General features: G+C 39.5%; 2 protein-coding genes across 30 annotated transcripts in view; one reads left to right on the top strand and one right to left on the bottom strand.

The window, feature by feature from the left end:
• ECSCR (endothelial cell surface expressed chemotaxis and apoptosis regulator) overlaps positions 1 to 12940 on the top strand; it is a 31752-nt gene extending 18812 nt beyond the window's left edge. For both annotated transcript variants that reach the window (XM_020790503.3, XM_020790506.3), the window contains 3 exons: positions 2975 to 3014; positions 5568 to 5650; positions 6547 to 12940. In XM_020790503.3, the coding sequence (XP_020646162.3) occupies positions 2975 to 3014; positions 5568 to 5650; positions 6547 to 6581 (158 nt within the window). In that variant the 3' untranslated portion in view covers positions 6582 to 12940. The remainder of the gene's footprint in view (positions 1 to 2974; positions 3015 to 5567; positions 5651 to 6546) is intronic.
• The window catches only part of FAM193A (family with sequence similarity 193 member A), a 95460-nt gene continuing 90035 nt past the window's right edge, over positions 10319 to 15743 (bottom strand). For all 28 annotated transcript variants that reach the window (XM_078392537.1, XM_078392535.1, XM_078392534.1 and 25 more), the window contains 2 exons: positions 15527 to 15608; positions 10319 to 11115 (listed from right to left, as the gene is read on the bottom strand). In XM_078392537.1, coding sequence (XP_078248663.1) covers positions 11022 to 11115; positions 15527 to 15608 — 176 coding nt within the window. In that variant the 3' untranslated portion in view covers positions 10319 to 11021. The remainder of the gene's footprint in view (positions 11116 to 15526; positions 15609 to 15743) is intronic.

A 15743-nucleotide genomic window follows, 5' to 3' on the forward strand; every position in this document is an offset into this window, starting at 1 on the left:
CTGCTCTTACAATTAGGGATTTTTTGTGATATTCAACTGAAATCTGGCTTTCTTGTCGTATTCTTGGGGCATACACAGCTAATATTGTGTATACCTGAAGCATCATAGCAGGGACAGTTTGTTTGCCAGAGATGAATGGATGAAAAGATTACTTGGCTTACTCTAAGCGACAGGAACCTGGCTGCTGAGGCAAGGACTTTGATTCTCTTCTTCCTACTACTACGACTATGATGGCTACTACTAAGCAACAGGATTTTGGTCCATGTCTCACTGTGTATGTATTGGTCTACACAAGACACTTTCAGCAATGTTCTGGAAGGACTTAAAAATTGTGCACACAATAAAAATCCAAGTAAAAAACAATGCACGATAAAACACAGCAAAAACAGAAAAAGAGCACTGTGGGCTAAATAGCTCATGTGAAAAGACTGAATTTATGTAGGTTTTAGCTATAATGTTGTCTGGATATCAGAGAAAATGTTGAAATGATCTGTGAATAACCATGTACATATAGATAGGCAAATCTGTTGGTTATGCCTGTTGTCACATGACTATCTGTATATGAATTTATTTGTTCTTAGGTCAAAAAACTGCAGAGCACGAGCTGATTTGGGCAGTGGAACACATCTGCTCTGGAGTGTCACCAATATCACCTGCTAAGGGTTAACTCACTTTCTACTAGTTTTTCTCCCCATACGGCTACTATGCTTTTTTTAACAGCTGAAGGAAATGCAGTCAGGAAATAGACCTTTCCCAATAATGGGAATTCTACAAATTGGGGTCCTGTTTGAGGCCTCAAAATCAACATTTGCAACAAAAAATTGCTGCAACAAGAAATCCGCTCAAAAACAATTGCAAGTACCCATTTCAGAACAGGGAAAGTCATTAGACCCAGAGACATGTAGCAAAGTCAAGTCACATACAGAATTCATAAAGAAATTAATTGAAGAATAATTGCAAATAGCCATTTCAGAGTCGGAAAAAGTTTTCAGGTTCAGAGTCTTGCAGCATGCCCAAGGCACACCCAGAACGTTCAAGGACATAAACAACAGGAAGCAAGTGAACAGAGTATTTCCATTATGGTTTTACCATTAGTCTGATTACTAGATTATCTAAAATACAAAGTGAAGACATCATTTTCATTGTATTTCTTCCCCAATCAATCTACATTGTTTCATGTTTGTTTTTCTAACTGCCAATACTACTGTTCATGTTCAGGTGTTACTTTTGATCCTTCTCTTTACTGCAATTTTCTGTACTAGCAAAAATCTATCAGTTTTCCAAGTATAAACTTTAAAAACTGCAGTCCCTTTCAACCTCTTAATGCTACTAAGCCTCTTCTTCAGACTTTCATTCCATCTTGCATTGACAAATGTTTTTTTCTCTGATCTTCTTTAAAGCTTGCAATGTAATTTGTAAAAATATCCTGCACAAGAGCCCCCCCCCCCCGTGCAAGTAACGGCACCTTAAAATGGTTTAGTCTGTTATTGTTTTAATGCTTTCTTAAATCAATATGGTGATGCTCATTATGTTGCTTGTTACATTGGCCATGCGCGAGGGGGAGTATTGTTGCTTAAACGGACACAGCAGTTGGAATATGCACTACTTTTAACTGAAAACATGGACCACACATAGCCCTGACCATTGCTGTATTACAGTATTGTGTTATGCCCTATTTCCACAAGTAATTTGTTACATTGTTATGTGCAAACACATTGCAACAAAATTTGTTGCAATTCTAAACATCCGCAAGAGGAATCATGTAAGGAGCTGCAGCTAGCTAACAGCATGTCAGCGTGGTGCCCGATTGCAAGCCTCTAGATGTTGTTGGGTTGCAGCTCCCAGTCACCATTGGCTGCCCTGGCTGGGGCAGATGGGAATTGCAGTACAATCCCTGGAGAGCCACCAGTTGCCACTTCAGGCTGTCACTTTTCTCAGACTTTCGCTCCTCTTTCCTTCTTCCCTAATTCCTGTCTCTTTTAAGTGGTGAGACTCTTTTGTTCATTTTTAAAAAATTTGTTTAGTGCAACATGCATGGGCATTTTTTTTCCTAACACTAAATTACCTGCATTTCATTCTAATACATTGTTTTATCAGAGCAATAACTTTCAGTGGAATTAGAGTGATGAAATTTTATTTAAATGAAAGGGTAATTGTGTGCTAATCCCAGTAAAAGGTCTGTTTCTCACTTCTGGTTGGCTTGTCTGATGGGGAAGGACGTAGTATCAAAAGTGATACACTGCTGAACATATATATCTAATTTCCCACCTTCAGATATAGTTGGTGTAGCAGCCTCTTCTATTTCCAGGCTCTACCTCAGCAGAGGAAGCAGTGAAAAGAAAAAAACTGACCTACTTCTGATTTGACTTTCTGCTGTTGTTCTGGTTCTAGAATCCCAGTGAAGCCTCTGTCAAAGGGTCACTGTCCATTTATAACACTGCATAATAGTTAAAACACTTGATTTCTCAGCCGCCGTCTTTCAGTTTGCATGAGCCAAAGCTCAAAAGGCCATATGTTGAATCATAGCAGTGCACAAGGGAGTTATCATGGGTTTTATTTTTATACAGTATTTTGTTTAGCAGCAGTTCCTGTCTATTCATAGCTTAATGCAGAGACGTACAATAAAATTCAAACAAGATTGGCCACAGAGCTCAGCCCAGCCCTAGAGTAATGATTTAGGCTGGTGATTCTTGCTTTACCACATCTCTACCAGCTTTCAGCTTACCCTACATTTATTATAGTTCTACACGTTTTGTGCAAAACTACGTCAATTGCATTATAAAATAATAATGCAATTGTTTTTCACAAGGAGCTCAGAATCAGTCTGTGTCTTCTCAATCTAGTCTCCCAATCCTGATTTGTTTACCAGCCAACTTACTGTACATCTATATCTCCCTAGTCAGGATAATATTAAAAATTTAATATACATTTTCCGCTTCTAATATGTAATAATAATATTTTCTTCTTTTTGTAGCAGATAAACAGAAACCTCAACACCCAATAGTAACTTACAGGTACATCTTAATTATGTGAACTGCCTGATTGTTAAAAACTATCATGTGCTGTGTTTGTTTTCATGCTAATGGGATAATGTAAATTCTTCTGTTTTGTTGTTTCTGAATTGGGTCCCACCCAACTTTGATTGATCCATTGCTCCAAAGATAACTCAGATTGGGCAACTTTGTTTCTTAAATGGGTATATATTCATCAAAACTAATCCATTTAGTTTGACAGTCATGGATTTCCCTTTCTGCCCATAATACAGCTGATACTGAATGTATTATCTCTGTCATGGTCTCTGTGAATCACACATTTGGGTGTTTCTTCTTTTGATTGAAACTTGTCAGAACAGTTTAGAGGTTAAAGCAGAACATTGTTAGGGAAGCCCCCCTACTAGTGCACATGGCTTTGCACCTAGCAGTTATCCCTCACTTTTAGCCACCACTGCAGACACTTCTTGGAACTTTCTCTGGAGCCCATTTCATTAGTTTATACCATAATTTTTGCCTTTTGTCCATTGTTGTCTTCAACTTCAGCCATTCTGCAAGTTCCCCCTAAAAGTGTATTGTATGTACCAACAAAATTCTCCTCATCAACAGACATTTTAAGTGTTTGTACTGCTTTGGTGAGGGACACTAAACCCAAGCTTGTCAGCATTATCATAAATTTACAAAGGTTGCTATAAGGAAATGACAATCCCACCTCAGACTCTATCTTTGGGAAAAGCTGCCACAGGCTGTCAGGTCTTTATCCCAACAAACCTCTTGTATTCCATCAGTATCTGTTTGTAAGACCTCCATACAAGTCATCATGCTGGTGATCCAATTGGAATCAGGCACTACCAAAAACCAAGTTGATCAGAGGCCAAGGAAAGTTGAGTCAGCCCAACTCTTACCAATCAAAACCGATGGCATACTGTCGACACTGAGGGTGCCATCAGCATAAGAAACTATGGCTTCCAGGGCAACATCAACACCAAAATTGATATTTGGTTTTCTAAAAGCAGAGAAAATCTCTTGAATTGGACTCTACCCTAGCAAAGAAATCAAAGCTGAAGCAGACTCAAGTCATCCAAAGATTAATCCGTGGTTCCAAATAGCCACCAAAGATCAGCCACCAACAAGCAGATCTTCCTAGCCTGTGCAGAAAGATCAGGAAGATCTGATGTGCCTTGTGTCTGCTTCTGAGGAGGAAACACCTTGCCTCCAGGCTTCGTATTCAGCCTTTAGCCAATCCCCAAAGTAGTCAGCTTATACAGCATCCATCGAGCAGGTTCTGCCTGCTGTAGGAGAGTCCACAACGTGAGCCCTAGGAGCCTACAACACTCTTTCCACTCATCCTCTGAATCAGTTTCCACTGTTTGGAACAAGAGCATACCGCACCAGAAAAGTCTTAGCAAGAGCCACTATCAACAAGAGATTGTGGCAGATCCAATGTGCTCACCGCCATACTTCTATGGTATGATGCCCCACAACTATCTGGGGCCCGAATGAGATTTCCCTCACTCTTCTATAAATAACCTGGAGTGCAGTGAGAGAAGCATATCAGCTTTCTCTGGGGTAGGCAGATGTGCCCCTCCATGCCACCTTAGGCATGAACCCAACTGCTCAATATCAGAATGCTCACTTGTCAATAAGCCTTTTTAAGTCTTAAAAACTGACTGACAAAAGGCAACATATATACTACAAACTAAGAAAATATGCTCTACAGAATGCCCTGGGAAGTTTCCTCAGTGGTGGCTAAAGGGAACTGAGGGATAACCAGTAGGTGCAGGGACATGCAAATTCATCTTCATTCACTCACTGTGAAGTCACATTGGGGAGTTCAGGTTCCCTGGGGTCTGTTTGAATTAACTAACCACACAGGAAGCCTTGATTGCAGCTTGTTAAAGTAGATCTCTTGTAACACAGCTTCAGAAGAACTACTTAAAAAAGAAAAAAGGGGAAAGGGGAAAAAAAGCAAAGTGTGCTGTTTATATACCACCCCATAGTACTTCAAGCACTCTCTGGGCAGTTTACAAGTTAGTTATGCAGGCTGCACATTGCCCCCCCCCCAGCATGCTGGGTACTCATTTTACCAACCTCGGAAGGATAGAAGGCTGAGTCAACCTTGAGCCGGCTACCTGGGATTTGAACCCCAGGTCGTGAGCACAGTTTTGGCTGCAGTACAGCGGTTTAACCACTGCCCCACAATGCATGTAATAAGCTATAAACTAGATGTCCGATTTCCTCATTTTATTCTCTCTCTCTCTCTCTCTCTCTCTCTCTCTCTCTCTCTCTCTCTGTTGCCTAGGTGCTCTAGCATAGTACTGTCACTGAGCTGTTAAAAAGAGAATCTGCTCCCAGCCCCCACAGCCAGCTTATTTTCCCCAATGGCTAACCTACCCTTCTCAGAAGTGGAGGCAGCAGGGTTTGTGTGTGTGTGTGTGTTTGTGTGTGTGTGGTGTCTTCATTTCCTCCTTTCCACTCTCTTCCATGGTTAAAAAAATGTTATTAACAGGAAGAAGCACATTTTTTTTCTTGAAACAACCAGACAAAATTACATGCAGTACTTTCTTTTTCTGACAGCTGCTCTGATGCTGAAAATGCAGCTGGTATGAAGAATGTCTTATTGGTCTCCATGAAGGACTTAAACACAAGCACTAGCGAAGGTATAGAATGAATGTCTGTGCAGAAAACCAAACATTTTCCTGCCTAGTGTGCAAGTCTTAATGGAGCAATCTAGTCCCTGTAGCTTGTGTTATCTGGTGATGCAGAAGGAAGAAAATGGAGTGGAAGAGAAAAACAAGTAGGGCAGAATATGAGGAAACAAATCATAATGCTCATGGGCACAACATTCTGTGTGATCCCTTGTTCCCACTGGTGCAAGCTTTTTGTTGAAAGCAATGGGGCTTTCACATGCACATGGGGCAGTGAATATTCCCTTCTGTGAACAGTAACAACAGTTGTTTGGCCGTATTCTGGAGAACAGCCTGAAAACAGCCAAATAGCCTGAAAAACCTACAACAACCATTGGATCCCAGCCATGAAAGCCTTTGAGAATACAGTAACAACAGCACTTGCAATGCAGTGTGGCATTCAAGAGATTTCTGCCTATAAACATGAGTACCAATTCTTAAAGTTACAGTTATTTTTATAACTGACCAGCTTAAATGGAAACAGTTGAGGAAGGAGAGGAGCCAAATGGCAGCTTATCTTTCAATGAGCCAACAGGACAAGTCCTCCTTCTCCATCTCTTCCACTGCTGCAGCAAGGTGATGTCACATTAACAGGAATCTGTGAACATCATCACATCCATTAAACTCCTTTGAAGAATTTGGAAGGGAAAAAGCTGGTGCTATTTCCTATACACTATTTCCTATATACAGTACTACTTTCGGCTATAGTCCCTATTGATGGCAATATCCCTTAGATAATATTGCCTCTTCCTCCCCTCCATGATTAGCTTAAAAACTGTTCTAGTCAAAGAACTCAAAAGTTAGGAAGACAGCATTGTGTTCTATATTTCAAGCACTAAAACTTTATTTTGTCTTTTCTGTTTTTCCAGATGGTATGAAACCAATGGTCACCTGTGAAGAATGAGGAAACACTGTAATACTGCAATGTTTTTAGTCATAGTGGGTGGATCAGTAAGGTATTTAATTAGTTTCCTTCTGGGACATCAAACATATGAAGCTGCCTTATAAATTAGCCCATAGGTTGATCTAAATCATTACTGTTTACTCTGCCTGGCAGTGGTCTCCAGGATGTAAGGCAGAGGTTTTTTCCTAGCCTTTTCTACCTGAAGATACCAAAAGTTAAGATGCACCTTACTTCTGCAAAAAAATCCTTCATCTGATAACTGAGACTATAAATTTAACCTAGAAAACAGCAAGTCTAAGAGGGCTGGCTGCCTTCTTTCCACTGATAGTCCTATAGCTTCCTGAAAATGCTCTCCTGAAATGACTCAATTGAATAAGATGATCTGTGGCATGGTGGTGGTAGTGAGATGTTTGGGAGCTGCCGGAGAAAAGAGGTCAGCTTTTGTCAGCTCAGTACATGGTGCTAACATTCTTAATTTATTGTAAAAATATTTTTTTAAAGAACAGACTTTCTCCAACCTGGTGTTCTCCAAATATTTTAGACTTCAGCTCCTGTGATTCCTTACCATTTCTCATTTAAGCTGTGGCTCATGGAAGCTCTGGTCTAAAATGATAAAGACACCATGTTCAGGGAGGCTTATTCAGTGCATTCCCAGAAATCCTCGAGGAGAAAATCTGTCAAACAATACTTCCTTATTTTAAATTGTTTATCGGGTAGCCATTTGGCAGACAGCTTGAACAATGTACTTAGCTAAGGAAACAAGAGTCCTGTTTTGTTGTCAGCACCTCCTTTTTTGCTTCCTGTGTTAGGAATGTTGCCCTTGCAACAAGAGTAGAAGGAGTGGAGTTAAAAGGCCTAATGCGGTGGTTCCCCAACTTTGGGTAACCCTGGTGTTCTTGGATTCACCTCCCAGAAGCCTTCATCACTAGCTGTGCTGGCCAGGGTTTCTGGGAACTGCAGTCCAAGAACACCTGGGAACCATCAAGGTTGAGAACCACTGGCCTGGATGCTCTTGTCTGAAATCCTGGGCAAAATTATCTGTACAGGGGATCTGAAAAGACCCTTTTAATCCCTAGATGTTAAGCACCTGGCATTTACGAAAAGTGTTTCCATCACCTAAGTTCTCCCTTCAATGCTCTAATACTCTTCTAAAACAGAGTGATAGTATGCCCTAGGCTGCAAGCCTCGATATGTTGATTGTTTTAATCCTCTTGCTCACGTACAACATATGGCTGCAAAGAATCCTATCAGCTCATGTAGAGCCAGGTTTGAAGGAAGAGGTAGGAAGGCTGCTTTCTAACGTTCTCCATTGACTGCATAGAAAACAGTTCCCTCTTTTGCCAAGGTATCTGGAAGGTGAGTCATGGCAATTGGACTTCTTTCTTGTTACATTAAAATGTTTCACTACATATCCAAGCAGCTTCTTCAGTCTGAGGAGAGTTGGTAGGAGATCCCTGATACAGTATATCCTCCACATTGGTTTCACTTCCCCCTGATCTGAATAGGCTCCTTAGAAGGACAAAGGACTGGGGGTGAGGGATAATCTCACTTCTGCAGTACTTCTCCACCCATTGTCATGAGTTGTTAACAGTGATCTTTCTTGTGTGTGTCCCCAATTCTTCTGGGGATAGATGAAAGGTGTGTCTGAAAAGTTCAAAAGGATTTTAGTAAACACCACATACCCCTGCACTTCAAACCCAAAAACACACTAACGCAGAAACGTATCCACCCAAAAGACTGGACACCAATACACAACAGGAGCAATATAATGTATGTGATCCAATGCAAATAGGAGGGTTCGGAGCGCTACATTGGAGAAACCAAACAGGCACCAAGTAGGAGAATGGCCCAGGAGAGGAGGAGCAATGGTTCAGGACCACAATCACCTGTATTCTTTCATTTGAAGGAGAAAGGAAACTCATTTGATAACCAAGATGTACTCATTTTAGACTGAGAAGATACGTAGATGGTTTGAAAGAGGGGTCAGGGAGGCCATGTGGTTGTTGTTTAGTGGTTGTGTCCAACTCTGCGTGACCCCATGGACCACAGCAAGCCAGGCCCAGCTGTCTTTCACTGCCTCCCGGAGTTGGGTCAAATTCATACTGGTAGCTTCGATGAAACTGTCCAACCATCTCCTCCTCTGTTGTCCCCTTCTCCTCTTTCCTTCACTCCTTCCTGACATCAGGGTTTTTTCCCAGGGAGTTTTCTCTTCTCATGAGATGGCCAAAGCTTCAGGATCTGTCCTTCCAGTGAGCACTCAGGGTTCATCTCCTTCAAAACGGATAGGTTTGATCTCCTTGAAGTTCAGGGAGCCTCCTCCAGCACCACAATTCAAAAGCATCAATTCTTCGGCAGTCTGCCTTCTTTATGGTCCACCTCTCACTTCCATACATCGCTACTGGAAAAACCATAGCTTTGACTATGTGGATCCTTGTTGTCAAGGTGATGTCTCTGCTTTTTAAGATGCTGTCAAGATTTGTCATGGCTTTCCTCCCAAGAAGCAGGCATCTTTTAATTTCGTGACTGCTGTCCCCATCTGCAGTGATCATGGAGCCCAAGAAAGTAAAATCTCTCACTGCCTCCATATCTTCCCCTTCTATTTGCCAGGAGGTGATGGGATCAGTGGCCATGATCTTAGTTTTTTTGATGTTGAGCTTTGGACCATTTTTGCATTCTCCTCTTTCACCCACATTAAGAGGTTCTTTAATTCCTCCTCACTTTCTGCCATCAGAGTGGTATCATCTGCGTATCTGAGGTTGTTGATATTTCTTCCGGGGCCATACATGTGTATATAGAAAATCCCTCACTCAACAGGGGTGGAGGCCTTAGATACAATCTGTATTTTATTTATCACGCTGCCCTTTCATCCATCCCCAGAAGGATTAGGGACACACACAAGAAAGATCACTGTTAATGACCGTCAACAAGCCATGACAGTGGATGGAGAATGACTGCAGAAGTGGGATTATCCCTCTCCCCCAATCCTTTGTCCTTGTAAGGAACCTATTCAGATCAGGGAGAAGTGAAACCAATGTGGAGGATATATGAGAGATCTCCTGGCAACTCTCCTCAGACTGAAGAAGCTGCTTGAATAAATAGTGAAATGTTTCAAATAAGTCCAGTTGCCATGACTCATCTTCCAGATAACCTGGATGACAGAATCTTCACAGACTCTTTTGCAAGGGTATCATGACATAATTATTAGGGGAAGGACCAGCTGTTAACATCATATTCTGGTTAACTAAGATTCCTTTCTTGCCATGCTCCAACTCTACCCAGTTTCTCTCCTTGTCCTGATAAAATGTTTCTGGTGCAGACATTACATCAGAGGTAGCTTCTTTCACTGATCTACTAAAGCACAAGGATTTGAGAATAATTCTGTCCTACCAAATGGACATGCCAAGAATAGAATCATAGGGTTATTTTTAATAAGGTATAGATATTACATTGATTCCATCTGTCCATTTTGCCTGTTTTAATTCTGAACTGTTACGTGTGCAGCAGTTGCCAATTTATAGCCCAATATCAAATCACAATTTTTCAGCTTGCATATTCTATTCTGGACTTTTTAAATCACCATTTCAAAACAAAATTTCCCTAGGGCAGCTTTACAAGAGCTTAAAAACAAAAAATAGTCATACAGTATATCTATTGTCTTTTCTCAGTATAGCACACTCTAGGTATTGGCTTCTCATCACCTTTGCTATGGCAGCAAAAAACACAGAAGACTCTTGTGGTTACTAATGTAATCCATCTTTCAACAAGAAAGGCATGATTTTAATATTATTTAACAATATGTTAAAAATTAGCCGAATACTCCTCAGTGTTAATATAGTTATACAATTTTACTGATCTTATATGTAATTACTCATTTGTTAGACCTTCTTCCGCATATTTTTTTTCAACACAAGCTGGCTATAAATTTGGAATCAAAACACAAACAGTTTAACTTGTACATTCTTAACAGTAGACTGTGGAAAACAAAAATTAATGCATGTCTCAAAAGAGTATTTTTTTTTCCATGACATTGTGTTTAGAGAAGTCTATTGGATAAAAGGGCTGAATTGGCTTGATTCATTGTTGTGAAAAACCACTGAGCAGCTGAGACAAATTCGGTGCCTGGATTCAATTGAGCTGCTAAAAATCTTTGAGGCCAAGTTTTTTTCCTCTTCCAGAGATGGGAAACATGCTATTGTTCCGGTTCCAACAATTGCAAGCTACAATCAGATAACTCTCATTCACAAGTGCCAGTCACAGAAACTAATAAACGCAGGGAGAAAGCAGTAATTTTTCAGTCTTTGAGAGTAATCAGGATAAAGGCTAGATCCACACAGCACAATTAATAAAGTTAACTGTCTCAAGGCCACAAAAGTTCTTTGCATCTGGGAAACTAAAAACAGTCATTAGATTGCCCAGTAGTCATACTCCATATCTTGTCCTTTAGTGGGCAGCAAAGGTGGCTTTCTTCAAGCTAAAGTTGGACCAGTTGATGGAAAGTCGTTGCCTTGTTTGTCTGGCAGAATCTAAGCAGAACCTGCAGAGAAAATATAAAGCATGACAGGGTATCATCATCTTGTGCAATATATTGCAATTTCCTTTGACTTGCTACTGACTAGCTTCCTAACGATTAACTATTATTAACATTTTAAAATACTTGTCTTTAATGTAATACAAGATACAAGATACTGCCCCTATAGACAAAAGTTTCAAACTGCCATAGCTACTTTGTGTTGTGTTTTCAAAATAAAGATTCCTTAGCACACCACTCTGTTTTTGAGGCCCCTGCAGCTAATTTATTATCATGTTGCCAAATCTCAGTGGTGTGTGAAAAAAGGCCACATCATCCTTTGAAAATATGGAACATGGGGAGTGCTTGCCTTGTTTTAAAGCAGAATCATGCTCCCAAAACATTCTGCTTTAAACAAGGAGCATGCTTCTTATTTTTAACAGATAATTCAGCATTATGGTAGGAGATGCAGCTCTACCCCAAGCCACTGCCTCACTTCTGGCGTAAGAGAATTAAACAGCCAGTAGACCCTGTTGTTTATCCGCTTGCAGAGTCAACATACTCAGAACTGCAAAACCTGGTTGAACAGTATGCTATTGTACTTGCCCCAGAAGCAAGTGTGAAATTATGCAGACTGATCCTACATTTGAGAACTTGAACATAACCTGGTAAAGGTGTATATGATTGCAGCCTTTACAGCCTTTTATAAAAAATACTTTAAACAAATAGTTATGTCTAATGAATGTAACACCCATTTATCCATTCCCATTTTTGAAACAACAACTCTAATAATCTGAAGTGGTAAAAGAGGTGGTTCAACAGCTTCCTTAGCATTTCAGTACAGGCCTGAGACATTCCCATAGGGGCCCAAATCATACACCGTTTTCAAGATTCCCTAACTGTATTATGTTCTGTAATTATTTCCTCCTGCACACAAACTGAAAGAGCTCTCTGACATATTTCGCACTATAAAATGGTTTGGCAGACTACCCTGCTCATTATGTAATTCACTTGTGTTTTCTTAACATACAAGCAGAATGCTTAGTCTGCTGTCATAAACAAATACCTCTTTCTAAAGACTCTCACTTCTTGCAGTAGAATGGTATTTAAGGAGTCCTTCACTTGCATCTTATTGAGGTCAGTCAGTGCCTGGAGAGAATGCTACCAATCCCTTAATTCTTGCATATTTCATAATATGGCTATTGATAATGTGCTGCTGACTGAGATTTATAGGCTAAATAGCAATAGCGAAGGTCACCTGATTGACCAATAAGCATTTAGTCATGACACAAGGGTGCATATGTGTCCTCATGTTGATATTTTATTTCATCTCCTCTGCTAACACAAATTGCTGCCTAGTGTTTCTTCCAAGGACTTAAAACTAGTAAAACTATGCTTACATTTATAAGGATATGAATGACAAGGGTGTTGCCTCAAGAAGTAAGCCTGCAGTGATGTTTTAGATATGGAACTATATGGGTAGCACTTAAAATTTCTACAAATCCCTGCTTAGCCATCTGCATGGGCAAGTCATCCTGTCAGTGTACCTACCTCATAAGCTTGTGGAAAAAGAAACAGCATATGTGGCTAAAACATGTAATATATACATATTTAAGTTTTTTCTTCGGCATCATTGTTATTATAAGGAAAAAATACAGAATAGTATATCAATGGACTTGCCCCTTCCCTGTTTTTGCAATTTATAAAAGTAGTGAATGAGTAGTGTGACTTTCTATTTTGTGATTGTAAATTATGTTCATTGTGTTCCTGTCAATTCTTTCTGGAACAGTAGAGGTCACTGTACTTATGGATTGCTGTGATCAAACTAAATAAAGTATACTTTGTTATTAAATACCAAGTTATTCATATTTAAAGACGAAAATGTTAGTTGTGATTTGATTGGTCATATTAGAATATGAGGCAAAGGTAAGGAACTATACAAAGTAAATGAAAAGGCAATTTAATGATAATAAAAGAGCTGAGGTTAACATCTGAATTAGACTTTATGGGTCAAGCTTCAAATAAAGAAAGTGTGTATTTCTTTATGTATTAGAGACATGTGTTTATGACTGCAGTTATTAAGAAGTCAGAACTGACTTACAGGGACCCTAATAGGGCTTTCAAAGTAAGTGTAATATTTAAGAAGTGGTTCTACCAATTCCACTAGCCCCAGTGAATTTCCATGGCCAAGCAGAGATTAGAACCTGGGTGTATGGAGTACTAATCCATCACTTTGTCCACTACATCATAGTGGCTAATATTTATGGCTGTATAAGAAGTATTTTCTCTCTTACACATGCAGGATCCCTCTCATAAACCAGTTTTAATACTGTTGCACTGCTATGCAAAAGTGTAAACTTTGGAGGCAAATTGTTTCAAGTTAATAAGTATCTATACAATATCTGTTACAGTTACACAATGAGTTGCATCACTCAAAATGCAACAGGTAACATTTACAGAGATTTCTTAAACTGATACAATATGCCTCCAAAAGATACACTTTTACATAGCAGTGCAACAGGATTTCAGTTGGTGCTGTATAGGTGCATAAGTAGATCAGTGAATGGATGGGAAAAAGTACAGCTTGGCTCACTTTCATGACTGTTTTGCCTTGGTTTAGGGTTCTCTGCTATGCATTCAATTATCCCAATACAAACAACAGATTCTTAGCCTAATTTTTTCCCATCTGTAAAATGATATCTTCAAGAATATCTTCTAGACACTTAATTTTGCATCTGTATGTCATAAATCTATTTCATTCATGCAAGGATGTGTGTTGTGCCTAGGTACTGGGCTTGCATGTAGGACTGACATAGGATCATCTTTCTGGGCCTGATATTATGTAGAGATGTACTGCTGAATGGCATGAGTTTCTTAAACACAGAAAATACTAGTGAACCCAGATGAACTGTTTCGTGTTGAGCTCTGATTCTAAGTACAAAGAGGATAGAATTCAAAGTAGGTCCCTTCTATTGAGGAGTTGCAAACCACTGGCATAAATAATACAAATTTATTTGAAAAACTTTATTCAGTGCAGCTCAAAATTCTGTGGAGCCCTTGGGCAAGCTACTCTCAGGTGAGTGTATCCACCTCCATCTCACTGCCGTCACCATTTTCTTTGGGACAAATTCTCACAGCCACCCCAGAAAAGCCAAGGCAAGCAGAGGCTGCTCCTTCTTCTTGTTGTCCCTGTTCCACTTTATAGGAAACAAATGATAAGCCATCACAGCAAAGTCGGCCGAAGGACTGTAGTGGTTTGTAGTGGGCCTCCTGTTGGGATATTGGCCTTAACAAGCATCCAAACATACTACCTTCTGATACTGACCCTAAAGTACTAGCCTGCTGCAGATTGTAAGAACTGCAAAATCTCTTCCAAAAATTTTAGTACTAGTGTTTTGTGTGAGACAGCAATAGCATCCATCCTATCTCAACCAAACATGTAAGGATCTGTGATTACAAGATGCAATTTGGTCATAAAATCAATATACAACATTAGTTTACCTTGTTAATTTGTAGACCAGAATCCTATTGGAATTTACTGCCTGCGGAACAACAGAAGCAGCTATTTGGAGCTACCTGTTGTCTTCCTGTCACATCGCTAGGTACATGATAAGCAACCTACTTCCACTGTTGTGACCGATGCTCTGGTATACACAAACATGATTCTGATCGATGTGTCTAGTATAACATTGCACATTTCACTTGTGCCAGCAGAGTTCCCTCCTCCTGTCCTTTTAAAATTTTTTTGAAAGTTGAGGTATCCCGTGAAGTCGTTTGACCTCAACCTAACATCACCAGCTTAAACCAGTTTTACTCTTGGATAGAAATCCAAATTCTACTAATAATTCCCATTTTAAATATGGTTCCATATCTGTTGAAATATGGAACCAATATTAAAAGCATTATCTACATACAGAAACTTTGAGCTTTTAAATGACATGCATGAATATAACTATAATGTCTAATTGCAAAAGTCGATGGTGCCACTAATGTTATAACAGTAACAGAGATAAGGAATATTCCTGATAAATTTCAGATGATTTAGAAGAAAACCCATTCAATCTTATCAAATTAATACAGTCCTTGCAAAATATTACATACATTCATGATTAGGATATGTCTAGTTTTACTTGTTTCTTACTCACAGGGATGAATGTCAAGATCAAATAGAGATTCTTGTGGTCTGCCAAAAAATATGGTTCCCCCCCCCTTTTTGTTGATGATCTATTGAAATTCTGTCTTATGATCCAGCCCAAATGTGTACTAGTCCTTTCTGCTTGGTGATTTCTCTCCATTTCGATTTTGAATAAGATCATTTCAACATTGTGAAGATCTATCACAACTGTATCCAAAAGCAGATACAGATGTCTTTATTCTGTTCACAGGGCAGTCACATAGGTATGCATAAGTACTGGGCAGCCACATAGCATTTGCTTACCTTTTAAAATACTCCACTTCCCGCTCTGTCTCATCCATTTCTACATTGTCTAAGTCAACATCTTTGGGCAAAAATACATCATCTGCAAAATCATATTGCATGAAAAAAATTAATTCAAGAGAGTTCTCTACTTTGGGAAAACAACTAATAACACTAAGGAAAATAAACTTGGCAGGCAAAATGTAAATTTTCTAGGAAGTGAAATTATGCATTTAAA

Source organism: Pogona vitticeps, chromosome 4 (genome assembly GCF_051106095.1).
Source record: "Pogona vitticeps strain Pit_001003342236 chromosome 4, PviZW2.1, whole genome shotgun sequence".
In the NCBI taxonomy this organism is placed as follows: domain Eukaryota; kingdom Metazoa; phylum Chordata; class Lepidosauria; order Squamata; family Agamidae; genus Pogona; species Pogona vitticeps.